This window comes from Penicillium solitum (assembly GCF_028829755.1).
Source record: "Penicillium solitum strain IBT 25940 chromosome Unknown utg000001l_segment0_segment0, whole genome shotgun sequence".
NCBI lineage: Eukaryota > Fungi > Ascomycota > Eurotiomycetes > Eurotiales > Aspergillaceae > Penicillium > Penicillium solitum.
Window position 1 is genome coordinate 3,136,577 of NW_027072121.1, and position 25,028 is coordinate 3,161,604.

Here is a 25,028-nt window from a genome sequence, read left to right on the forward strand (position 1 = left end):
CATTTGAACCCTTATTCTTCGAGTTTATTTAATTTCTCTAGTTTAATCCTATTTGCTCCTATTTAATCCAATTTTCTATAATTTTTTAATAAATTTCTTTTTCATTTCCAACGAGTTCACCTGGAAGATGCCTAGGGCATCGCTGACAAAGATTGGCCGGCCAATGCCTTTGCTCTGATTACATCGAATCTTTTCCCCAGAGCTTGTCAACTTCACATTAAACATGTCTTTTCTCGGCACAGCTCGGCCATGCCAGGCAAGTAGCGCCTGTCGATTCCATCTACGAAGCTTCCAATCGCAAAAACGACACTTCAGCCGGACACAATCTATCGCCGCACCTATTACCGCGGAAGAAGTCCAAGGCGCTCACAAATACTGTGTTGCTCTTCTCTCGTATGAAACACCGTTCCCGTGGTCCTCCAAGCCCATTGAAGCTGCAACGATGGGAAAAAAAGTCCGAAAGCTAACATAGCACTCTTTCCAAAGAAAATATGACCGCCCTTCCTACACATTGAGCACCTTCATCCCACGACATGCGCAATCCTTCTATATTGCGCTGCGCGCATTAAACGTCTCCCTCTCCATGATCCCCGACACAACCTCCTCCCCCACAATCGGACTAATGCGACTCCAATTCTGGCGCGACTCGGTAAAGAAGATCCTTGCCGGCACGCCACCAAAAGAACCCGTCGCAATCTTGCTTGCATCCGCCATTTCCGAACTCCACGAGCGCACGCAGGGCCGCGCGCACATAAGCAAGGGCTGGTTGACCCGTATAATTAATTCGCGGGAGCAAACCCTAACAAACGACCCATACCCAAATATCGCCGCGCTTGAGTCCTACGCTGAGAATACATACTCGACGCTCATGTACCTCACTTTGTCTGCATTGCCCATGGCTTCGGTAACGGCAGACCATGTTGCGTCTCATATCGGAAAGGCAGTGGGCATTGCGGCTGTGTTGCGTGGACTGCCGTTTGTTGCGTTCCCTGCGCCGTCCGCTCAAGCACCTCCTGGTGCGGGTTCCGCGATAGGAGGGGGTGCGAAGCAGGGAGCTGTGATGTTACCTCTGGATGTTATGGCACAGGCTGGTGTTAGGGAAGAGGATGTCCTCCGGTATGGAGCCCAAGCCGAGGGTCTCCGGGATGCAGTTTTCACTGTTGCCACGCGGGCAAGTGATCATTTGATTACCGTGCAGCAGATGTTGAGCAACCTCCGCGCTGGAGAGGATGTCGGTCATGACTTTGAGCATGAGGGTGAAGAGGGCCATGAATATGATGTTTCCCCTGGTGCTCGGAGCGGCGAGTCACCTCTCGATGAGGTCAACCGGGCATTTGGTGTTTTCCTGCCAGCCGTCGGCACACGCATGTGGTTGGATCGCCTTGAGAAGCAAGACTTCGATGTTTTCAGCCCGGAGTTGCTTCGGTCAGACTGGAGACTCCCGTGGAAAGCCTACTCGGCTTATCGGCGGAAGTCTCTGGAGTGACGGCCTGCAGGCTGTGTATAATATGTGTCTAATATACTTCAGGATTAAGACCGTTGATGACTTCTTTGTACATTAGGAATATAAAAACAATCGTCACTACACACAGTTGAACAGTGAAATAAGCCTACAATAATTCCAAGAGTCATACTATCAACAAATGATATTAAAATAGTGTTCAAGTGAAAGGTATTAATACAAGACCTGCCTAGGTCTGCAGGCAACAAAATGTATACAAATAATGAAAAAGCCCAAGCTAAAACAGCTGGACGCACCAACGTCTTGGTACAATAATAGGAACAGTAAGCAGCAGAACGTTCACGATCTATTTATGCTTCCTCTCTCGTCTCTGCTTCCTCGAGCTAACAATCAAACGTCGCTGAGCAAGCATGACAGCGTAGCGCTGGATTTTGTCGCGCCTAAAGATGTAGGTTAGTGTCGGTTGTTTTGGACACGAGTATCAGAATCAGAACTTACATCAGGAAGAAAATCGTGGCGCAGACGAACGGAACTGCAATCTTCCAGAAATATCTTCTCAAGTTAGCAACAAGTCCAGAAGAAAAGGGTCGAAAGACATACCCTTCATTGTTGTTGATCGCCCCAAAATGCTCGAAGTTCATTCCGAAATAACCCTAAAACTGTCAGAACTGTTCTTTTAATAGATTCAAGCCATACATACTGTCAAGAATGTCATCGGCAGATAAAGACAAGTCACAAGAGTAAGCTGCTTCATACTTTCGTTCTGGTAGGCACCTGCACGGCGTATTAGTTTGGTTTCTTCATGGGTTGCCAAATAACGTACCAATAGTGTTGAAAATAAGGTCAATCATGTTATCAGCGTTACGCCGCATCTGATCGTACCCCTCAACAATGGTAATGCAATGATCTAGGGCATCGCCTAAATATGTATGGCACATAGAGCTGATCGTAACACCCGTGCCTCCAATACTCTTCAGATTTGGCGTTGTCCCGACATGCGGGCGGGGTTCAACGGATTCTGCGCCACCTGGGCTAAGGGGATTGCGCAGGACGCCAAAGCCTGGTATGCCGACAGGCTCAGACCGGTGATCACGGAGAGCATTAATCACAGCCACCATAGGCTGCATGGAGTTCCGCAGAACAGCAATCTCAGATGTCAAGATATACAAAGATTTTGACTGTTCAATGTCTGGATCAGTTAGGACCTCCAATTCGAGGTCTCCGATGGCGTCTTGATAAGCCATCGTGACTGGAATCGCAAGATCAATCACGGCATCGAGAATGGCCTGCAAAAGCATACTGGCATCGCATGACTGTCGAAGGATAGTCTCGGGTGACGTGAGGCGCCTAACAATTGGCGCCTCAATGTCATCAGCGCTTGTTTCGAAAAAGGACGTCACAGTATTATCGGCATGTAGGAAGATCGAAACTTGTTCCAAAGTGACACATAGTCCTTTGGCAGCGAGTGCAGCATGACGTTCCATGAACTCAATTCGATCCTCATTCGGACCGCCGCGATATCGCTGAAGACTCCTGGCAGTAGTTTCTGTGGCGGTCCCAACATTTCCAAAATGGGAGTTCTGTTTTGAAGATTGTCCAAGTCCAGGACGAACGCTCGATCCATAAGTCGCCTTATCCTTGCGCTCCTGTCTCCCGGGGGGGTTGAATCGGAATATGTCCTTCAATGCCGCCATGATAACATTCCACTTCGTGGGTCGTTTCAACGAAATTGAGCTCTTGTCACTGACCACAGAGCTTTTCCGGTCCCTTGATTTCCATCGACTGACCGGAGTTTCCTCCTCATCTTCCGAATCAGAGGAGTCCTCTTCTTGTATCTTCATCAGCTTTTGCAATGTCAGTACAACGAAGGCATGGTCCGAGTACCAATCCGCTTTCGTGCGGTTAGTGGTATGAACAACATCCTCAATTGCAAGCCGATGTAATCTCTTATGATTTCCAAGAATCTTGATTACATCCCAGCTCAACCCATTGACATTGATCCACCGGCATTGTACCCAGGGCTCTCTCTCCCGTTCCAGAAATTGCTCCAGAGTATCATTGTCCAGCTCGTACTGTCGCATGTCATGTTGTGAGAAATCCACCACCGTAATCTGGCAGCGTCGGTGTAGATCCGCGGGTATGTTGGACGCCCATTCTGACGTGTACGGCGGTAGCGGCTTGGTTGGGTCAATGCCAGGTTCGGTTCCTGGCTGCCAATTGGGATCTTGTGCGAATCCTTCGGGGTGGTATGAGCGGGCAGTGTTGCGTCTGGCTCGGCGTTTTGTCGTCTCGGTGGAATTTACTCGTGCTGCTGCTGTGGTAAAGGCAGGAGACGAAGTTTCCTCCCTCTCTCTTCCTGTTGGAGAGACTTGGGAGTTGATTGACGCGCGACCAGCCTCAATGTCGATATCAGGTCGTGGGGCACTCTGCTGCGCATAATCAAGCGAGTGTACGCTCATCTTCACGGTTCAAAGAGATGCGCACATCCAATTGCGTCGGTGGGATGACGGGTTTTCATCGGCTCCAAACTTCAATGCGCTCCGCCTCAATGGTATGAATCCTGGGCTAGGGGGTATTTTAGTCAATTCCTGGCGAAAGTATGCCCAGTATATTTGAATATATCGATGCACGTCTCATCGAGACACCACAACCTCAGGGGAGAACATGTCGAACTGGTGTGGGGGACAATGACGTCGAAGGGGCGTTTTTCTGCCGCGTCCGTAGAGATAATCTAGATGAAACCCGTCTTTCAAAGGGAAAGGCTATACTTGAACATGAACATGAAAATGAAATAAAAACAAAGAATAAATTAGAGTAGAAAAAATCAGAAGAAAAAAAAGAGGAGACACAGGGGGGTTTCGGTGCACAGGGGTTCGGGTGGAGTAGCTACCTTATCTCATTTAAGGGAGACGGGTACGGCAGTACGAAGTACGTATGTACTCCCGAGGTCTACTTCATACGTACATGGCTATATACTCCATATATCTAGGACTCTTCAACTCATTAAGATTGTTTCGTACAAGTACATATATAGGTACACGATTTCCATTCCATCAACTCTCACTATGCATCATGTAGTAACGCCGTCCCAATGCTGGCTTCCAATCACTCCAGATATAACAACATCCACAATAGTTAAACAAGATGGGAAAGCAGAGCAATAATTACAGTAAAAATAGGTTGCCGAAAAGAATACAAAGAGAAAGAGAGAGAAAGAGGGGAGGGGAACAGCATTATGCTCGAGCTGTTGCCCTTGGTTTCCAGGAAGGACGGTGGAATCCCATTTGAGGCTGCTTGTTCCCATGAGAGCTAGGCTTAGGGGGGCTGTGGAAGTCGGGGTAAAGACCTGACTCCATGTCCATCAGAACCGCCCGCTGGGGCTTTGCTGAGGTCCAATTGGTAGATTTGCCTTTCGGTTTGGTAGAAGGGGTGCGAGGGCTAGGGGCGCTGGCGCTGGCGCTAGTAGCCGCCCGCGTCTTCTCTTTGATGATATCGCGGAGCTCTTTGTCATCCTTGGTGATCTGGGCTTTGATGAAATCAATGTCGTTGGAAGCTTGGAAGGCGGACATGACCGACTCCCGTGGGGTGTAGGGGTATTTTTCGGGGTTCGGAGGTGACAGTGGTGTGATAGAAGGGTCCAAGAAAGCTTGGTGATTCTTGTCCAGGAGCTGAGTAATATCTAGCGTTTCACCATGCGGGATTTTGTGGGGGTGGGAAGGAGTCACACAGTCCATGTCAACTTCTTTACGAAGCACATGGTCAATATCGACGGCTGAGAAGTAGGCGCAGGATTGGGGAAGATCATCAATTCCCACTTGCTGCGAGAATAAGGCACGAGTCCAAACGTTGGCAATCTGTAAAGCCATTGCAGCGCGGTACCTATCCTCATCTTTGACGAGGTAGCGAATTTCGTCGTGAACAGTGATGGCTAAGCGGGCTTGAATGTTGAATTGTCGGATGAGATAGTCCATGCCGACGATCAAGAGATGGAGATAATCGACACCGGACGACTGAATCGCCCAGTTGATTCGGGAGGTCATAAAGCTGCCTTTGTTGATGAAACGTCGCATGAGCGCCTCAGTGATTCCAGCACCTAAAGCGGGGGTTCTGGGTCGTTCCTGATCCGCGAACTCTTCGAGTTTATTGAACACAAAGGATTCAGTACCGCCTCGCCAGAACGGCGTCTCACTCAAGAGGCGACGTGAAGTGCGCGTTCCCTTGGTCTCTTTGTAGAGGTTCTTGGCAGTCTCTTGTGTCTGCTTTTCAGTCAGAGACGGATTGAACTGGCGAAGTAAAGTAGCGGCGAACTTGACGCCTGCCCCGTAGATTCGGCCGTAGTTGAAGACCTTGGCATCATTACGCGAGATTCCCAGAATCGATGCACTTCGGGAGTGAAGATCTGTGCCCTCGGCTTTGGATCCTTCTAAGCACATGAATCCAATGGCGTTTCCTCCGTGGATCTGGAATGGGGCATCTCCGACTAGACTCGCAATCCATAATTCCTGGGAGTCAACATCGGCTCCAACGAATGAGTAGCCTGGCGGTGCTTTGATCATAGCCTTTAGCTCTGACCCGACACGGTTGGCCTTCGCGTTACTTGCAGTCAGCCAAGTATTTTCCACGGCACGTCGAGTGATTGTTCCCATGGGAATTACTTGAGGCAGGATGAATCCGACACGATTGTCGCTTGCGTCACTTTGCCCTCCGCTCTTTTGCACCTGATCTTCATATACCACGATTTGACCCTTGATTCGATCTCGGGCGCTGATCCAGTAGGAACATGACGCGTTCATATCCAGCGCTTGTTTGGCAAGTTCATATTGAGACGACAGGATTCCACGTTCGAAATACTGCATATAACCTTTTCCAAGTGGATTGGTACACCTGGCCTGTGGGCCGTCTTTGTGGGGGATTTTGAAGTATGTGGCTTTTCTATCGTCTCGCAAGTCGGTGTTCTTTTCCTCGGCCATGTCGCACATGACGACTGGCTGATTCTCATACTGTTTGACTTGATCACGGGGGACGCGGAAAGTCCATCCGTGCAGATCTGACCAAACAAGAGGGTAGCTGTCCCATGATAATTTCAGCAAAACAGGTGCAATGCGAGTTCGCACCGTCAGGTTGATCTCTGCGGCGTTGGAGGCAAAGAGATCCTTGTACCACTTGGGCATCCCCGGTTTCTTTTGCCTCGCTGCCGGTCGAGGAGGGTCACCCTTCTTCTTTCCCTTCACCATCTTGATCTCTTGGCCGGACCAGTCCAGCTGTTGTAGCCAAGGATCATTCGTGTAAATTTCTGGTTGGTCTTTATACTTCAATGCCTCGTCGCATAGCGCTAGCAATTTACTTTGGACATCGTCAAGTCGCTTATGATATGTTTCCTCTGCCCTGGTAAGATATTCTTCCCAGGACTGGTTGACTGGCAAAATGACAGAGGACAAGTGTCGAAGAGCGCCGAAGCTGACAGGATGCGGGCAAGTCTCGAGAAAGTTGGGGAAAACTTTTCGGTAGACACGGTGGGTAATGGCAACGTCGGCGGCACAATAGTCGAGAAGTTCCTCCAGTCTGCCTAGGATAGAGTCACGGTCAAGTTCACCGAAGAAATCTCTCTGCGCCTTATCTATGGTGACATCACAGTGGAATTTGGCCACATCACGAAGAGAGTTCACCGAGCTTCGCCCTACCCAAAGTTCCTCCTCTTCTTCCCTCAACATGTTGTTTTCGAGAAGTGCAGCAAGCTCCACGGAATCGTGTTCATTCGCGATTTTGTCTCTCATGTCCTGATTCTTTTTATGGCGCATCCAAGTTGGTCTCTGCTGTGAACACATGCCGTTGACCGCCACGTGGAGGGACATTGTGTCAAGAAAGAAGTTTTGAGACTGCTGCATATTGTATTCCTCGAGGACTCGGGCTCGATCGTAACCAATATTGTGCCCAACCACAATACGGGGTTGTGTGGGGTCTCCCAAGGGTACCAGCTGTGTTTCATTCTTTGACTCGCCAAGTAGCCACGGTGATAACCACGCATACCATGTGGTCGGGCTTACTGCGCAAGCCATGACTGCAAATGAATTATTTTTGTACATGACCTCCGTGTCGAATGTTAACATCGATTCATTAGGGGCATCGACAGGTTCAGAAGTGCCATCAGTGTGGTACTTCGTCCATCCACTGCGTTTGACCCATTTGCGCGGTTTGGCTGGACAGTTGAGAGCCGCATATGATTTAGCCCAGGACAGGTAAGGTTCGGAAGAATCCATTCCGAGTTTGTAGAAATGCTCGTCCAATGTTTGCCCCTTGAGAGCAGGAAGATCGAATGCGACAGGACCGGCGCCATTTTGAGATTTGCCCAGCAGCTCATGCCTAGCCAAATGATCCTTCGAAAGTGCGACTAGTTCTGGGTCCGGAATGCGACCTTTATTTGGGAAGACTTGAGCATGGACATGGTCGCTGAGCTGTTGGACTCCGATGTCATTGAATCTAGATGAGGAAGGGACTGCGCCAGATCAGTAATTGCGATTTGGTTCAAGGTTGTTTTCTTATCGAAAAGCGCAAAAGACAGGGCACTCACCAGAAAGAGATCGTGTTGTGGTAACATTGTCGGCGGAAGTAGAGGAAAGTCTGGTATGACTTCTGTGTAATTGGTACCGTGATGGCAGCTTAACCAAAAGCGGCGAACTTGGTCGCGAGAAAGACCTCAGGGCACCCCTGGAACAAGGAGCGCAGGAGGACTTCCAAGATAACATCATAAAATAAGAATCTGGCAATGTTATGTCATGTTAGAAGTATGGCAACAGCCGTAAGGCTGCCCTGGTAGCCTGAAGAAAATCCTAGAAAAGAAGTATTGCTAGGTAATTTCCATATCATCGCCTATCGCTCGATATCTGAGGTCTGGGCGTCATGTAGGTCGGAATATAGTTTTCCCTATGGTATTGACCGCCTTCTGTTTGCAGACAAGCCGAGTTTGGTTAGGAAATTCTGTCGTTATGGACGTGTCTTCACCACGTGATATTACGATCTTCCAAGGTTCCGATGAACAAACGCCCCGCCATTAACTCACCGACCGCTTTCCAATTATAGACAGGCAATACAAAGCGGCGCTTATCTGATCCCTTATCGCCACATGACCTCTTTGATAAGCTCCGGCATTGTCGCCATCACCTGCTTTGATCGCCGAAGAAGCCCCCGATTCTGCTGACGGTTCTTCTGCTCAAACCCATCATAGCTACCTTGTCTCTGAACGAGATCTTTTCAAATCCTGAGGCTGTTCGTTGGCCACCAATTCCAAATCGTCTCACGTCCTCCCCCACACGGCAACACAGAGCCGCAGACGAGTTTCTCTCCAATTCCAGACAATTTCTTCGTTCAACCCTGGAGCAACCCTCTTAGAAAGAGGCATATTTCCCAGTCTGTCACAATGAGCAGAAACCGAGCTGATGTTGTCGACCTGACAACCAGATCATCCCGACAAAATCCCATCTCTTTATCCTCCTCCCCACCTACCGCCTCAAACCACGCATCCTCTCCCCACCATGGACAATTGCCTACTTCGCGCGGTGTCAAGCGCCGTCGTAATTGGAGCGATGAACACGGCGATTCCGTCGCATCCTCTTCTTCGACTCTCTCTGAAGCCGAGCCCATCGAAACGATCGACATGACCGACGACTCAGGCGCGGCCTCACTCGCTCGAACAGTCGCCAAACAGAGGGAAGATGCAATTAAAGCGCAGGCGTCAGCGGAGAGTAACTCAAACCTCTCCGCTATACTCGCTTACAAGTGTCCCATTTGCATGGAGACGCCCGTGGACGCAACGAGCACATCATGCGGTATGTTCTTCATTCTATAATATATAGGCTTTGAGTATGTTAGGGCTTTTACTGACTTCTCATGTTCAGGACATCTCTTTTGTCACAAGTGCATCATAGACTGCTTGAAGATGAGCGAACAAACACGCGGCGGTGACTCTTCGAAACAACATAAGGGTACCTGCCCGGTGTGCCGCACACCGATCTCGCGAAAGGAGACGCCTGGGAAGGCTAAGAATCTCATTCCGCTGTTGTTTCTAACGAAAAAGCGAGGCGATCTTCCTGTATCTGGCGCGTAGTGCCTTTGCATTGCCTTTTCCCTCGGCTCTTCAAATCTTTGTTTTTATATTAACTCTTGCGGCATTGCGACTCGGAGCATGGTAATGGGTGGTGGTACATATTCCCTTTTTTTTCCCTTTTTCTTTTGCATAAGCGATTTATGTCTGTGGTTAACGAATTGAGCTCCATTTTATACTGATTTACAATATGTGTAGACGTATTTGTATCTCGATGTAGATTATAGTACAATCTTTACTTCTAAACAGATTCGCATATCCTATCGGTCCCTTCTTGCAGGATCGAGTGTATTCCGTCGACCCAGCGCATTTCCCAGACCCCCTCTGACCATTGCATCCCCCTTCTTCCCCAATACTACCTCAATAGCTTGCACAAGGGCATTCGGATCATATTGCATCCCCACGACGGTCTCCTTATCACCATCCTTCGACATAATTTTTCGTCCATAAAGACGAAGCGTTTCAATACCCATATGCGCGAGCCGCTCACGGTCCACATGCGGTGTCCCTGGACCATCCAGATGCAATATATGCGTCACATAGTTGGTATATGGAAGGGCTCTGTAATTTCGAACATTTTCTTGCACTGAAGCGGTCGCGGGGTTCTGACTCTGACTTTGATGTTGAGCATGAAAAATCGGGCCCCGTCCACGGCTTTCTTCACCAGCGCTTACAATCGCCTCCACAAAATCAGATGCGGCAAATGGTGCAGATGGAGGCCCCGTTTCCCGATCCAATGATCCGTTCAAAATGAGGATCTTGTGTCGGGCTGGACTGGAGACGATGCTTTTTCCTACGCCTCGCAGGACGATGGCAGGGATGATTGATGTGTAGAGAGATCCGATACTGTAGATAATTGCCTGGGAATCGTTTATTGCTTCCAGCACGCGCGGATTCGCGGGTGGTCGGATTTCCTGGCCGTAGGGGTTGATGTACCAGATGCGAGTTATTCTAGAACTCAAATCTTCGTTCTCGGTTTTACTGAACTTGATATTCTTGTTGCGGAGAGTTGCCAGAGAGCCGGGCAGATGATCCTCTTCATAGGTGGTCGGGTCCGACATTTCGGAATCCGTGTAGTCAACATCGTCTCCGTCGGCAAGAAGCAGACTCGGCCTCCTAGAGCGGGAGTTGTGCTCGAGGGCCGTCGCCTCGCTTGGGTGCGAGATGCTGTTCTGACCGACAATGACAGTTCCGTCCGCAAGCGATGCAGAGATATGGTGGGAGAAATTGGAGTTGATTGCCGGGATTACGCGCACCAGATCTGACGGGACGCCACAGATACTCCCGAGTAGATAGATGGCACTTTCGAAACTTCCACTGAACAGCCGGGCGGCGGTCAAGAAAAAATTTCCCACACTTGCAGAGGTAAAGTCAAATGTTGATGATGGCGGTCGGGCTCGTTTCAAGATTTCCAAGTTTAATACATTGAAGAATGAGCGTATCAACTCTTTCTTTGCAGGGGTGATAGCTGTCCATAGCCCCGACGTGCCGTCAACGATGGACTGCCATTCATTGGTTGCGATGCCTGCTTCCGCAGGCAGCCGATGGTTAAACAATGCCTTAACTGCTGACCTCTCAGGATTTGCTGGCGAATCCGGAATCAGGCGTACCAATCGACCTGTCCGACAAGTTAGCAGGCGAGTTAGGGAAGATCCAAGGTGTTGGGGCTTACTCCGAACATCACCGATCCCAGGGCCACCGAATATTCGAATCAACTCGGAAGAGGATCCTCCGTTATCACTGATTGGAATGATGTAGCTGAGTGGACAATTCTTGCTTTCACGGACAGCGTTGAATACATCGACGAGATTGTTCGCCGCGCTTCCTCCTGATATGACAACAATCCCTCTATTGGTCGCCATGGCGAAATATTTGATCTGCTATTTTCAACTGTTGACAAGCTTCGAATTCGATGTAAAGCCACTGACAAATGTCAAAGGGTGTTTGGATAGCGAACTGAAATTTAAGACATTGGGGTGGCACGTCTAGGCCGGAACGCGCAACAATGACACATTTCCATAAACGGCGACAACCCCAAAACGGCCAACTCCGCCATAACTAGTCGGACTTTCGCAATGAGGAATGTTTTGTATAAATAACTGCCAGATTCAAATGGGACTGTAATGCAGAAAGTCACTACGCTTAACTTTTTTTAGAGTCAGTTGCCTACGTGGTTCTATGCACCCGTTAGTTTTTAGTATAGTTGTAGTTAGATAGCCCTACTATAGCCTTGGAGGGAATGTTTTGATTTGGGCTTTGTTACGACACAAACAATGTTGTGGAATGCTTGTGGCATCGAACAAGACCGTATCAACAGCTGCTCAGTATCTTCAACCCTACCTAATCCCCCTACCTAATCCCGAGTATGGGCCTAGTCGAACAAGATTTCTCCATGTAGACTAACAACCCCCTTTGATGATATAAGACCACTGTAGATGCGAGGAATGGTAGTTGAAAAAAGGCATCTCCCTTAAAAAATATCACCCTTTCACCTAACGATTGTTATAATCTACCATTGTTGAGATGTCTATATCTGTCGAACACAGCAAATCTCAGGATACCTCCAGGAGTATGGTAGTCGATCTAGACGCCGAGAAGAAGCTCGTCCGAAAGATCGATCTCTATTTGATGCCTTCAATCTTTATTCTTTATCTTTTCTCCTACATGGTATGACACCTTAACTTAGCGATTACCAATTATATTCCGCTGAAAGTACTATGTAGGATAGATCGAACATTGGCCTCGCAAAAATCGCCGGAATGGAAGAGGACTTGCACCTCGCATCAAATCAATACTATACAGCCGTGATAGTATGGATCATTGGCTATACTATCTCTGCGGTGCCATCCAAGTAAGATGAAAGTCTTGTATCTTCACTGGATCTAGCATGATTCTCTCTCGAACTCGCCCATCAGTTTTCCTTCCAACAATCACATTTGCATGGGGGTCTGTTGCAGCCTTGATAGGAGCTGTCCGTAACCAAGGCCAACTAATAGCCCTGAGGTTCCTCCTTGGGGTCTTTGAAGCAGGGTTTAGTGTGAGTAATTCGAGTAATACTCCCTAAATTCACTATTAACATTGATAAAGCCAGCTGTGATCTTCTTGATTTCTACCTGGTATCGAAAGAACGAGCTGTAAGTTTACTTACACAATATCACAGCCTTGAAAGATTACTTACTCAAAGCAGATCAAAACGGTTCCTGATCTTCCTAACCGCAGGAATACTTTCCGGAGCCTTCGGCGGTGTAATATCAGGAGCCATCACATCAACATTAGATGGTGCACACGGCATCCGCGGCTGGAGATGGCTCTTCATAGTCGAAGGAGTCGCAACTGCCGGAGTAAGCCTGATCGTCCACTGGACTCTACTCGACTACCCACACAGCAGTCGGGGGCTATCCCCCGAAGAACGAAAGCTAGCCCAACAGGGACTAATCGAAGATGGAATCGCCGATCAAGGCGACTCAAAACCCCCAAACACCTCTATTTTTGTATTCTTGATCAAAGTACTCTCAAATTGGCGAACCTGGGTACTGATCCCGGGGTACATGACCCTTGTAGGAGCTGGGGCAATCTCATATTTCTATCCAACGTTAGTCAATGACATGGGATACACCTCCACCACGGCGCAGTACATGACAGCTCCACTCTATATTGCCTCCCTGGCTGCCGCTATCCCGATTTGCTGGTTCGCTGACCGCAAACCCCATACTAGGGGGCACTATTGGTGGGCAATATGCTAGCCGGGATGGTGTTTTTCGCTCTCACTGCGGGTATTCGAAACTATACTGCGCGATATGTGTGTCTGTGCTTCATTAACATGACTCTCTGGACGGGAAATGCGCTGGCTCTTTCATTTGCGACTACGGCTCTGGCTTCTGTTACTCGTGATGTTCGTGCGATCATGCTTGCGTGGATGACTAGCGTTGCTGCTTTGGCGCAGTTATATGGGACTGCCCTGTTTCCGGTGGAAGACTCGCCTGGGTATGTCGTTGGGTTTTCGGTCTTTGCTGCTACTTTTGCTGTTGGGGCTGTTTGTTATGGTCTGGTGGATATTTGTTTAAGCGTTATCCATGAAAGGGCTAATATAATACGCTGCGTCATCTTCGAGGATTACATGTCTACCTGAAACACTGGATTAAAACCATCGTATTCTGTACCGCGCAATGGAATTACCAGGAATGAATGTGGAGTCGATACAATATATCAATTTCATACAGCCGTTTATTATAAATCCTATCCCCAATGAAAACAGCCAGATATCGTCTATGTCCCCTAACTTTACATGCATGCTCTGTCCTGTCCAGACAAGACATGTTCTTTATCAAAATTTAACATAAGCATCGGGTTTTTTTTTACCCGAGCTTGGATTCGTGAAACAATAGGTCCACGCGGGATGTGCCCCGCGCGATCCAAATTTCCGTCGATTGCTTCAGTTCGCCAATGTACGCGCGTTCGTGCTTAGTGGGTGACCTGAGCAGCAGCGGGGGCGGAGCTACCGCTGTAGAGGACGAACAGAATGAGAGCGCAGGGCACACCGATAAGGATGGCCTTGGTGCGGGCAGGGTTGCTGCGGTTGTACTCACCAACCTGGAGGCGCACATCGGTAGCAAGGCTCTGGCACTTCTCAGCACCGAGCTTGTAGTACACCAGACCAGCCAGGGCAATGGAGTAACCGAAGAACTGCTGGGCAGTGACGGGGTCGCGGAAAATGAACATGGAGGCACCGACAAGGAGGATATCCTTGAGGATACCAGCCATGGTCAGGACAACAGCAGAAGTCTTGCCAATCTATTGGTGTGTTAGTCATGGACTGGTTACTGTGAGATAATAATAAAAAAAACTTACCAGCAAAACAACGGAAGCGTTAAGAAGGAAAGCAACCAGTGCGTTGGCAATGAGAGTTCCGACACCGAGACCGTAGATATCACCCATGGTAAGACGGGGAGCCTCAGCGAAGAGGGTGACGACACCGTTGGTGATAGCGCAGGCCGGGGCGTAGTAGTACAGAGAGACCAAGGGGTCCATCTTGAACTCGGCGGAGCTGAGCAAACGCTGAACCATGACAAGACGGAGGGCCTCGAAGACGATACCGGCAATCTGGACTGTATGGTTGTTAGGACTAGAATGTCAAATATACCAGATAACATATCACATACTGAGGAAGCCGACCATCTCGAACTTGATCTCGCCGAACGAGGCAATCACAACACCGACAACAATGAGAGCCACATTGCCGAGAGTCTTCAAGTTGGTAGGAGCGATTCCGAAAGCCCAGGTGGCCAAAAGGGTCGCAACAGCGTTGGTGGCCTAAAAGAAAACATGGTATTAGTATTGAGTCGGACCGGCCTAGAATTCGAGAGTGGACGGAGATCGCATGAAAGCCAAACTCCCAGTTCAAACGCACCTTGAGCATCTGGATGAAGGAAACACTCAGGTAGAGGTATGCCAAGTTACCGCAGATCAGACTCAAACTGAACATGACACCAATGGGCACAATGGCGCGTCTGTACACAAATCCACCGGTTAGCGATCGAGAGTTCGGGTTGGATTACAGCCATGCTAGCTATTCCATATTGCATTATCGGGGTTGCTCACGTATAGGTGGCCGGGTTCATAGGGACCTTGTGGCGCGAGTCAAGCACGGTAGTGAACCGGGCGAGAATCTGGGTCATCGCCGTGGCGAAGACCATGTGCCAGGTGGTCAAGAAGAGCGCTGGTATCCCATGTTAGTAATTTATTTCCCCGGACGCGGTTAAATATCCATTTGGCGGCGGAGGGACTCACGGAAGTCTAGAAGCAATCAAAGTTAGCACAGTCCGAAGCGAATAATAGGGGATTAGAGAGAAGGGGTTCATACTGAACTTGGCACTCGCGAGAACCCATTTGTTGAACAGGATGACGCTGGAACTCAGAGCAATCCACAGGCTAAAAATTTGTTAGTTTAATTCTGGACAACGAGTCTTTCACGTAGAATTGTTACGTACGCAATGTAGAAGCCGGGGTGGAGGCCGTTGTCCTTAGGGGCCTCAGAGCCACCCTCGAGCTTACGCTCATCCTGTGATGAGCGACCGTTTGCCATGGTGAAAAATCAAAAAAACAGTATAAAGGAATGACTGTGGTGAGTAGGGAAAAAAGGTGGTTGGAAGGGAGATGATAAGGGGAAAGAAACGATTTATGAACGATCGGCAGTTTACACCCTTATGGAGACAACTACGGGCCACTTCCAATCACAAGGCCGTTTCAACGGGTGTGTCCCCAAATGTTTAATGTCCACGTAATCCCCCCAGTCCCTGAGCTCAAGTTTCAGGGTACAGAGTATGGAAGATCGAGATTTTTTTCTGGTCTATCCCTGTCGATCATAGCACAGCCCACTGTCTTTCTTTTTTTTCTTTTTCCTTTTCTTTTTCTTTTTCATGCCTAGCGTATCACGTCTTATAAGGGCCAAATTAGGGTCAATTTAAAGTCAATTTGCCAAGAATTCAGGGAAATGACTCGAGCGCTGAGACAAAGATAAAACAAAGTAACCAATCACAATAAAGTATGCATATAAGCACATCGAAGAGCCTTAGTATGTACTTTTTTTTTTTTGTAGAACGTTGAACGAGGTCGTAATTATATGATCACGTGATAGAGATAGATATTCCAAGGTTGATTTTTTGTGATACAATTATCACCTAAGACATTCCTGCCTCTTACGGATGTTACAATCATTCCAATAAACAAATTCTACAGGTCAACATTGTCAAAACTTTCAATATGACAGACTCAAACACCACAGCCGATTCTCAAATCAATCATGCCGAGTCCTTGAAATATTGGAACAGCGTCCCAGCCACCACGGCTAGCATGCTGGGCGAGTTCCCTTCAGTGTCACGCATTGACCTACAAGGGTCTAAAACCTTCCTGGCCAAGATCCGCCGTTTAATACCGGGTGTTCAATCCCAAGGCAAATTCCACCAAGGTGTGGACTGCGGTGCTGGCGTCGGCCGGGTAACAGAGGGCTTCCTGAGCCATGTCTGTGACGTGGTAGATGCGGTAGAGCCAATAGACAAGTTCGCACAAGTGATGAAAGACAGCCAATTGAAACGAGACGGCATCCTTGGAACCATCTACACGCGTGGTCTTGAAGATTGGACCCCAGAGAAGAAATACGATTTGATCTGGGTCCAGTGGTGTGTGGGCCATCTCACGGATTCACAGCTCATTGACTATACCGTGCGGTGTCGGAAGGCCTTGACTGAAACCGGCCTTATGGTTCTCAAGGAGAACTTGTCTACCCATTTCTCTGGAGAGGATATGTACGACAGTGAGGATAGCAGTGTCACAAGGACAGATGCGAAATTTAGACAGGTCTTCGAGGCGGCTGGCATGGAGATCGTCAAGTCGGAACTCCAGAAGGGATTCCCGTCGTCTCTTAGGATGATGCCTGTGCAGTTCTATGCCTTGCGGCCGAAGACAACCAATTAGTCCTGTCTTGTGTCTCTCTTTTGCCTGATCTTTGAAGATCCAAAATGCCAGATTGGTCCATGGGTTTCGGCGGATTTTTATTATTAATCGGATGGGGACTTTGATGGATGCTTGCTCACTACAATACGTTGATTCATATCTTTAATCGCCAAATTCGCATGGATGTTTGACCCCATCCATTGACCGTTATGTACATATATAACCACTTTCTTCGATGCCCACCGTCGTATGAAACAAAATCAAAATTGATACAGAGCGTCTGACTCCGTAACAAAAGGAGAAATCTTAAGTCGTCCACCAGAAACCACATCCCTATTCAATCTCCCCGGCGGAGTCCACACAACCTCTGCAACATTTGTTCGCGGCCGAGACACACCACACCCAGTATCATCTCTATGATGAACCACCAACAAGTCCGGTCGACACCCCTGCTTTACACGTAGACCCGAATGGGCCGGCGAGAGCCCAATAGCCGCCCTCGCTCGCGTCGAGACACATTCATAGAGTAACTCTGCATCCGCCTGACTTCCAGCCTGGTAAATTCCCACGCCGAGACAAGCTAGCGATAACGGATCAGGCAACCCCCATGGAGTAAATGAATTGCCGACATTGTTCACCCCGATCACGGCATCCAGGTTGTATTTCCGGATCATCTCTAGGACTTGTATAGTGCCTCTCGGGCGATCTTGTGATGGTTTGCAGTCCCCGCTCGTTCTGGGAGGTGATGCCATGTACATATCGCTTGTTGGCAGACCTACAAAGCTGACTGGGAGTTCATTATCGTGGATTTCAGTTGCCAGTCGGGCCCATTCGTTCTCCGTGAGCAGTGTCAGCCGTGTGCAATGACCAAGCATGACACGCTTTTCTGTTGAGTGGGTAGTCCAGCTTCGCTGTTTGAGGGTTTGTAAGACATGCCAAACTAGGGCCTCTTTGTTTGAATCGAGGTTGTAATCGAGATGGAAGTCGACGTGTTTGTTCAGCTGCAAGGCACGATCAATCGCCCATTCGATGTTTTGCTTTGCAGCGTCGGGGCTGGATTCGACGTATGGTGTTGTCCCGATAACATCGATTTGCAAATATTTCTGAAGCGCAGTTTCCAGAAAGGCCATGTTTTGTTCTCCATGTTCAGTAGAGAATATAGGATCTTGCGCAAAACAAACGATTTGGATATCGCAAGAATTCTTCCATTGGTTTTTCAAGACAACACCAGCTTCTAAACAAATATGCTGCACTGTATGGTCTACCTCCACAAATGCCCTCATTGCAGTGACGCCCGATGCAACAGACTCAGCAAGAAGCCATTCTCCTCTTCTAATAAGATCAGAATGGCTGAATTGTTGTTTAGCCTTGGTCGTGGAGGTCAAAGCCTCCTGGAAGGTGCCAGCTGTAGGTAGAAATGGGGCATATTCAGGTGCGCTGTGGATAAAGGCTTTATCCAGGTGAATGTGAGGGTGTGTCAAGGCTGGTAGGGCAAGAGGAGACTCGAAATCATCTTTAGTAGAGGGTTCATGCGGGGTCACAGAGGTGACTGTGCCCTGTGGGGAGTCTGTAGGGTATTCAATCTGGATATCCCAGGTGGACGGCTCCCCTGTGAGTCGAACCCCATGGATGGAATTAATCTGGCTCGTCAGTCGTGGTGGAGACATATTCTTGAGCAAGTGAAGTGTTGTTTGGGTTGAATCCTTTCCCGAAATCCCCCGCAGCGCGTGGGGGGCTTTTCCTGATAACAAACCCACCGTGGATGACTTTCAAATAACAATATATTCAGTAGGCTAAAAAAAAGTAATAGCCTCGATGATCTCCAGCGCATTCAAATTCACAAATATACATGGAAATGCGCAGTAACAAACTACGTACATCTATCTACCCAAGTATAGATCGAGAGGCTCTCTACTAAGTTCCCCGAACTATTACTCGCACTTTCTGGCGGATTGTCTTCAGCATGCTGATGACTGTATCTGCTGCTTCGCAATGCCCCGCCCATGACTCAATGCACTGAATTGCTTCTTTCACTAGCTCGTCGAAGTCCGGAACAAGGGCTTCTAAAGCCGGTGTGGTTTTCGCAGTCGAGAGAGTAAAAATAGCAGCCAGCATTCTAGATGTGTAAAATAAGTAAGTGAACTTCAACCTGGCCAAAACCACCTGAAAGTAGAAAGACGATCTTACGCTTGCATTCTGTGCCAGTTTCCGTATGTTCTCTGCCGCATAATAATCGATGCAGCCCATATGAATTTGCGACAGCTATCGACGCACTTCTTGCAATTTGCGAAGATAAACTCTGGCAACACCGTACTGCCCTGGGTGTGGGCAGCAAACACCAGACTCGGGCGGCAGATGATGTGTTTTGTGACATAGTACCGGGCGAGAATATAAGTGTCGTAAGGGTTATTTGCGGATATTGTATTGCCGAGGGTTGGCCTGATGGGATTTGGGAGAGAGCCGAACCAGTCCTCCAATTGACGATCGAGCTCCTCGCTAATTGACTTCAGAGATGTAATCCAATGCTTTTGGGGAGTTGCACTGGGGGTATCACTTGTGTGTTGAGGCGGAGGGCTGGCATGGAAATTCTCCTGGTCAGATTTTGCATAGAGAGCACTGTGCACACGGTTGAGAAGCTTTCGAATGGAGCACATTGCGAGGAAAACAAGGTGGCCATTTCGGCTATCTTCCGCAATTCGAGGAAAGGGCAATCTGTCGACGAGGAGTTCAATGCCACTAGGAGGGAAATGAAACTCTGCGAGATCGTCACTGGGTCGAGGTGGTTAGTTGAATGCAGGATAATCCCAGGGAGTATACCAACCATTCGAGAATGAAGCAACCCCATGCAATTCGATAGAGACTCGCTCGCTCTTCGTGCGTGTTCATGTCATGTAGTCTGTATCCAATTCATATCAATACCACGGAGGAAACGTGTATCAGAGATGACACTCACTCGGAAATCATGATCTGAACACTACCAGACGCATCACGGATCATTTGCCATGCTTGGATTGGGCGTCCTATGTAACGTAGATACATCGAGCCGTAGAATAAAGCCAAAGGGAACAAGTGGTCCGCTGTAAAGGACGTTATCAACGGGTTGTTTAAGTAGTTATATGCGGAAGCGAAGTATTCCATCCCACTCAGATCTTTGTCGGCTTCGATATCAAAAATTCGTTGAGGATTCGAGGACACCTTTCCCAGAGCCAGAATGATGAGATAAAGTGAAGTCTGGATGCTGTTGACCTTGGTGTATGTTGAGAAAGTGTCAAAGAGCATATGTAACAACTGCGGCTCGACAATTGGGAAGAATGGATGGACATGGTGGAGGAACTCGGTGATCAGAGGTTTGGTGACCTGGGGATGCAGTCGGGATCTGTCGATTTGTTCAAATGCCTGAGGTATGCCTGCGACCTGGATGCTGTTGAATGGCCGCTTTTTCTCTATCTGCTTGAAAAAGTCTTGAGGGTAGTCGCCAATCAAGTTTTTGACTCGATCTAACGCAAGTAGGCTTCCTGTTGGCGTATGATGACCCAAAGGAATAGTAAATGCATATTCATTGCCGTATGCGTTCTCCGGTGGAAAGAGACCGAAGGAGGATTTATCGTAGACATGTTCCGATGATGGATCCCAGTCGTATTTTGGCTGTGACGAATAGATAGAGAGAGCCGACCGAGCTGGATGATCTGATGAAGAGGCTACTCGGGCTGAGAGCTCGGTGATGGCGTCCTTTTGTTGCTCGATCAGGGTTTCCAGATGGGTCAAGCGAAGCAGGATTTCAGCTGGAATATCCTGCACTCTATGGATCGTCACTATCTAGGAACCCTTTGCACGAGTTTGACGTTTTCTACCTGTCGCTTTCTTGATAGACACACTGAGCCCCCGCATCGGTGCAAAGGCCACATGTCGGCTTTTGACCATCACACTTTCGTTTCCTGTCTACTTTTAGTGACCTGGTTTCAAAACAAAGAATTCAAAGCGTACCGATGTCGACAGAAATTACATGCGATTGATGCACGCTTCCGTGGATAATCAACGGGAGGGCGAGATTCAAACGATTTCATATTTGCTTTGTGAGCAATACGGAAGATCGACGTCAAAAGGCTCACTGCGGGGTCAGGGAAAAAACGCCATAAAAAATAAGACACTTAGCCTTAATAATCAAGTGTGCTTTAGTTTCATGTGGACACCCAAAACAAGAAGGGGGACGAAAAAAAAACAACCAAAGAATTCTATTAATTTACCGATAAGACTTTACTCCTGCTAGTTGAAGTAACCGATCTGTGTGCTCTGGCACTTCCAACGGTACAGATCGATTGCGGGGATCAACACTGCCATCCGGGAGATGTACCACTCCATCGCGTATAACTATATTCTCGTGTGGCCAATGAGTTGTGGCTCGATAAGATTCAAAAGCTTCTTTCTTCCGCCTCAAACTCTCTTCCGTGGCTAACTCAAAAGGGGCATATGATGCATAAATCACCGTTCGGATCGTGTTGCTGTTGACTGTTGGTTCTCCACCCCAGTGCACAGTACGTGAATCCCATAAGATTAAATCCCCGGGTTCTGCGAGCACCTTGGAAGGTTTCATACCACGATCTTCAAACCACTGGATTTCTTCCACGCTGAATAGGCGGATGTCCTTTCGCTCCCAGGTGGATGGATCGGTCTCGGTGTCGAAGAACCCCTCGGTTACGGTGTTTGACTTCGGGAACACCATCAGGGATCCATCTTCGGGACCCGCATGGCTAAGATTGATAATACCCTGAATACAGTGGAGCCCGCGACGGAACGGCGACTGGTCCACGTGGGGCCATGGCTTTTGAGCAGGCTTATCTTTTTGGTTCGGCAGAGTGACGTTCAATGCGTCAAACGAGACGAGTAGCTCGTCGGTACCCCAGAGCTTGGAAAATGCCTCCAATATCTTTGGTTCCATGCGAGCATCCCACATGAACTTCTCATGGGTGACGGAATACCCATTGAATGTATTCACTTTGCTTTGGACAGGCAAGTTGTCTTTGATCCACGTAGAAGGATCATCAAGGTCGAGGGCTGGGCTGAAAGACTTGAGCCATTCCAGGGCTTTGCGCTGGTAGCCTAGAGCCCTTTCTGGGTCGATAGCATTCTTGATCACGGCATAGCCCTGATTATGAAGGTCGTCTCTCCAATCTCCATACGGACCACGTAGGCTAATATCCTCAATTAGTCATTGTTGTCTAGTACATGGTGACATGGTGAGCTCACTCAAAAGAAGATTGATTGAGAGGTGGAGTAGTAGTGGTGACAGTGGTCATAGTAGCTGTTTCTTCAAATAGAACCGTAAAGCTTTAGACTGAACTCGAATGGACGAAATAATGGGACAATTGCTGCCTTTAAGTATGCGAGATGTCCCAATGTGACCCATCGTCCATTTAGGCCATAATATCTAGAAATTCGCAATATCTCTCAAGTCCAGTCTGATGGCCTCCTTTGGCGGGTAAGCGGGGGCTCAACCCCACCAAGTCGGAAAAGCGGAGGTGTCTCAGGCGGTCCGCCTAACCGCCATCCCCCTCCAGTTGCTTTCGAGCCAATCAGTTATATAAACGAATCAAATCAATTAATAAAAAAGGCACGAGGTGCACTCATAAGGTTCAAGCCGCCTCAAAACATTTCCCCACATCGGAAAATATGCCGATTACATCTCTATACTCTAGGACATCCATGGATGTTGAAGGTTGAAGCATAATCCAATCAGGTCAAGGCTGGATTCCATCGATCCCCGACTTTGAAGCCTCAATAGGTTATAGAGTGTATTCACTAAATTCTCAAGCCTAACACATGGAATCTATGATATAACTGGCAAAGATTTCGCCGTGAGTTCAGCCGGTGCTACGCCTGTTATGGATCGGGAGGCTCCTAGACCTTTTCTTTGAGAACACTTTCTGGCCAGTTCGTGCATAAATCTGGGGAAAGGCACATGGATAATCGGGAGCCCCAACATTTTTTTCTCTCCTTTAAGCGTTACAGCTACAGAAAAGAAAGTTAATGTTGATATAAACTGCGCTCCCTCTGAATGAAAGATTATCTCTGGCTGGCTTTTACACGTTTGATGAAATGAACCACGGCAGATTCCTATCAAAAGGCCTACCAGCCCCTAGGAGACTCGTAATTTCGACTAAGAATACATAGTACGCGAAACACCAATTGTAGTAAAGAGGAGAGCAAGCGGTTGCCACAGACCTAATTAGGTTTAGTGTACTAAACCTTGACCAAAACGGGTTAGATTGCGGGACTTTAGACCAAAAGCGGTTTAGATCATCACGCATATAGATCGTCGACCAGCAAACTATATCTGTACAACAAGGCGCAGACAGTAAGCCTCATAGCTTTTTCAGAGTATATAACATCCTCGAGCCGCGATGTGAGAATGAGAACGAAGAAGAAGAATAGTGGGCCGCTTATGCGACCTTGTCATATCTTTATAGTGGTCTTTTTAGATGCTCTTTTAGATGTCCTTTTTAGGTGTATACGAAGGCGGTAAAAAAGGCATATTCTGTGCAAGAGACTTTTCTATGTATAACCTTTGACTACCGCAACCAAGACAGGGCTCCTTGGGCCGTTCTGCATCGGTGGAGTTTGTTGTCTAATGCCAGCCCACTCGATTTCGGCGAGTGGTTTAAATTATTTCTCCATTAACACAATTCCTTTGATACTTCGACTTTATCAACTAAACAATATGAACCGGTTCTGTTAAAATGTCTCATGTTTATATCTTTGGTCTAGTATCTCAGGCATTTATCTTTATTTCTCTGCTTCACACCCGCTTCTCTTCTTCCCTTGCACCTTTGAACTTCAAAAAAATTGTGTAACTGTATCAACTGTTTCTGAGATACAGTGGGTTGAAGGACATAGGTCTCACCTGCAGAAGGGGGGTACGTACAGCTGTTGAGATGATCCAATCTCTCGTTGTTTGCAAACTGAGCGCTTCTTTGTCAGATTCAGGGTATAAATACCCTGCTTTCCCACAGGTTGAATATCAAGATTTCTTTCTCTTTCTCCCCTCAGTAGCAGTCCTCCAAGAACAGTGATAAATGCAGTCCCACACTTGAATTCACATTCTTTATTTTTCCTCTTCCCTTTGCAACTTCCCTCTATTTATTTTATTCCCTCTATCAACATACTTGAACTTCTCCATCTACCATCACACTATCCCTCATCACGAAAATGCCTCCTCATGGAACCATGACTGCCGCACAGCGAGCACTCGGAATCGCTGAGATTGTGGGCCTAATCCTCTCGTTTGTGCCGAGAGATTGGTTCGCACCACGAAAACGAGATTCCTTGCGTCACTGCGCTCTAGTGAACAAGCTCTGGCTTGCCGAAACGCTTCCTATGATATGGTACACTTTTGACCTCCCACTCGAGACCCTCTTTAAGAAATTGGAACCTGGCCGTCGACAGTTCTATGCCAACTTTGTGGTTCTTGCCGAGTCACATGCCTTGCATGATTCATCAAGTGCTAAGACTCTCTCGCGGAATCTAAAAAATATTGTTTTTCCCCAAATGGAGTGTCTCCTCCTGTTCACTTCTCGGGAGAGAGGGGAATTCTCTCTCCCCAGACTGAAATGTCCAAATCTTCGGTGCATGACATTCCAAGATGTAGATATCGAGAATGAGGAGAAAGACGACGATATGGGTCCAGATGCATGGGAGTCCATCTTCTGGGACCTTTCGGTATGTGCTCGTTCTACCCATATCTTGTAATCCAACCAGGCTGACTGTTCTTGAACAGACCAACTACCCAAGTTTGAAAGAGCTGAATTTCGAATTTCCTCCTCGCGTGTTTCCCTATGCCATCCGACGCTTGAAGAAACGGCACCCCAACCTTCGTGACTGTCTCAAGAAGCTCAAGTTTCAAGAGGTTACCCAGTTCTTCCACCATGACTTCTCATTTGCGGATGGGGTTCTTGCAGGCGACCATGATTACTTTGAGCCTTGAGTTTCACGGTTCTTCCGGATATGAAGGATCTTTTCTCAGAG

General features: G+C 48.1%; 12 protein-coding genes across 12 annotated transcripts; 5 read left to right on the forward strand and 7 right to left on the reverse strand.

Annotated features, from left to right (window-relative positions):
* Nucleotides 1–223: 223 nt before the first annotated feature.
* On the forward strand, nucleotides 224–1,486 carry N7455_001205 (uncharacterized protein; the record flags this gene model as incomplete). The annotated part of the gene is made up of 2 exons (XM_040951049.2): nucleotides 224–393; nucleotides 487–1,486. The coding sequence occupies 2 exons, from the start codon at nucleotides 224–226 to the stop codon at nucleotides 1,484–1,486; spliced, it is 1,170 nt and encodes a 389-aa protein (XP_040817663.2).
* Nucleotides 1,487–1,808: 322 nt separating this feature from the next.
* N7455_001206 (putative CorA family metal ion transporter) lies at nucleotides 1,809–3,921 on the reverse strand (the record flags this gene model as incomplete). The annotated part of the gene is made up of 5 exons (XM_040951718.2): nucleotides 1,809–1,902; nucleotides 1,961–2,014; nucleotides 2,063–2,115; nucleotides 2,163–2,236; nucleotides 2,286–3,921. 5 exons carry the CDS (start codon nucleotides 3,919–3,921, stop codon nucleotides 1,809–1,811), a joined length of 1,911 nt encoding a protein of 636 aa, XP_040818517.2.
* Nucleotides 3,922–4,695: 774 nt separating this feature from the next.
* Nucleotides 4,696–8,301, reverse strand: N7455_001207 (DNA-directed DNA polymerase gamma MIP1; the record flags this gene model as incomplete). The annotated part of the gene is made up of 2 exons (XM_040951138.2): nucleotides 8,031–8,301; nucleotides 4,696–7,955 (listed from the first exon to the last, which is right to left on the reverse strand). Exons 1-2 carry the CDS (start codon nucleotides 8,206–8,208, stop codon nucleotides 4,696–4,698), a joined length of 3,438 nt encoding a protein of 1,145 aa, XP_040817516.2. The 5' UTR covers nucleotides 8,209–8,301.
* A 575-nt stretch (nucleotides 8,302–8,876) lies between these two features.
* N7455_001208 (uncharacterized protein) lies at nucleotides 8,877–9,563 on the forward strand (the record flags this gene model as incomplete). Its single annotated transcript, XM_040951371.2, has 2 exons — nucleotides 8,877–9,285; nucleotides 9,355–9,563. 2 exons carry the CDS (start codon nucleotides 8,877–8,879, stop codon nucleotides 9,561–9,563), a joined length of 618 nt encoding a protein of 205 aa, XP_040817643.2.
* A 257-nt stretch (nucleotides 9,564–9,820) lies between these two features.
* On the reverse strand, nucleotides 9,821–11,422 carry N7455_001209 (uncharacterized protein; the record flags this gene model as incomplete). Its single annotated transcript, XM_040951951.2, has 2 exons — nucleotides 9,821–11,178; nucleotides 11,233–11,422. 2 exons carry the CDS (start codon nucleotides 11,420–11,422, stop codon nucleotides 9,821–9,823), a joined length of 1,548 nt encoding a protein of 515 aa, XP_040818201.2.
* Nucleotides 11,423–12,083: 661 nt separating this feature from the next.
* Nucleotides 12,084–13,689, forward strand: N7455_001210 (MFS transporter; the record flags this gene model as incomplete). The annotated part of the gene is made up of 6 exons (XM_065603955.1): nucleotides 12,084–12,227; nucleotides 12,284–12,411; nucleotides 12,564–12,597; nucleotides 12,648–12,694; nucleotides 12,748–13,090; nucleotides 13,276–13,689. The coding sequence occupies 6 exons, from the start codon at nucleotides 12,084–12,086 to the stop codon at nucleotides 13,687–13,689; spliced, it is 1,110 nt and encodes a 369-aa protein (XP_065462446.1).
* Nucleotides 13,690–14,021: 332 nt separating this feature from the next.
* On the reverse strand, nucleotides 14,022–15,642 carry N7455_001211 (uncharacterized protein; the record flags this gene model as incomplete). The annotated part of the gene is made up of 8 exons (XM_040951353.2): nucleotides 14,022–14,351; nucleotides 14,409–14,665; nucleotides 14,720–14,870; nucleotides 14,968–15,067; nucleotides 15,159–15,276; nucleotides 15,348–15,353; nucleotides 15,421–15,488; nucleotides 15,548–15,642. 8 exons carry the CDS (start codon nucleotides 15,640–15,642, stop codon nucleotides 14,022–14,024), a joined length of 1,125 nt encoding a protein of 374 aa, XP_040817529.1.
* A 677-nt stretch (nucleotides 15,643–16,319) lies between these two features.
* Nucleotides 16,320–17,030, forward strand: N7455_001212 (N-terminal protein methyltransferase; the record flags this gene model as incomplete). The annotated part of the gene is made up of 1 exon (XM_040952045.2): nucleotides 16,320–17,030. The coding sequence occupies one exon, from the start codon at nucleotides 16,320–16,322 to the stop codon at nucleotides 17,028–17,030; it is 711 nt and encodes a 236-aa protein (XP_040817733.2).
* A 239-nt stretch (nucleotides 17,031–17,269) lies between these two features.
* On the reverse strand, nucleotides 17,270–18,676 carry N7455_001213 (putative zinc metallopeptidase; the record flags this gene model as incomplete). Its single annotated transcript, XM_065603956.1, has 1 exon — nucleotides 17,270–18,676. The coding sequence occupies one exon, from the start codon at nucleotides 18,674–18,676 to the stop codon at nucleotides 17,270–17,272; it is 1,407 nt and encodes a 468-aa protein (XP_065462447.1).
* A 247-nt stretch (nucleotides 18,677–18,923) lies between these two features.
* Nucleotides 18,924–21,073, reverse strand: N7455_001214 (transcriptional regulator family TF; the record flags this gene model as incomplete). Its single annotated transcript, XM_065603957.1, has 6 exons — nucleotides 18,924–19,125; nucleotides 19,197–19,778; nucleotides 19,831–19,905; nucleotides 19,963–20,808; nucleotides 20,861–20,944; nucleotides 20,994–21,073. The coding sequence occupies 6 exons, from the start codon at nucleotides 21,071–21,073 to the stop codon at nucleotides 18,924–18,926; spliced, it is 1,869 nt and encodes a 622-aa protein (XP_065462448.1).
* Nucleotides 21,074–21,249: 176 nt separating this feature from the next.
* N7455_001215 (phytanoyl-CoA dioxygenase family protein) lies at nucleotides 21,250–22,303 on the reverse strand (the record flags this gene model as incomplete). Its single annotated transcript, XM_065603958.1, has 2 exons — nucleotides 21,250–22,198; nucleotides 22,254–22,303. 2 exons carry the CDS (start codon nucleotides 22,301–22,303, stop codon nucleotides 21,250–21,252), a joined length of 999 nt encoding a protein of 332 aa, XP_065462449.1.
* A 1,909-nt stretch (nucleotides 22,304–24,212) lies between these two features.
* Nucleotides 24,213–24,987, forward strand: N7455_001216 (uncharacterized protein; the record flags this gene model as incomplete). Its single annotated transcript, XM_040951363.2, has 2 exons — nucleotides 24,213–24,722; nucleotides 24,781–24,987. The coding sequence occupies 2 exons, from the start codon at nucleotides 24,213–24,215 to the stop codon at nucleotides 24,985–24,987; spliced, it is 717 nt and encodes a 238-aa protein (XP_040817651.2).
* Nucleotides 24,988–25,028: the final 41 nt, after the last annotated feature.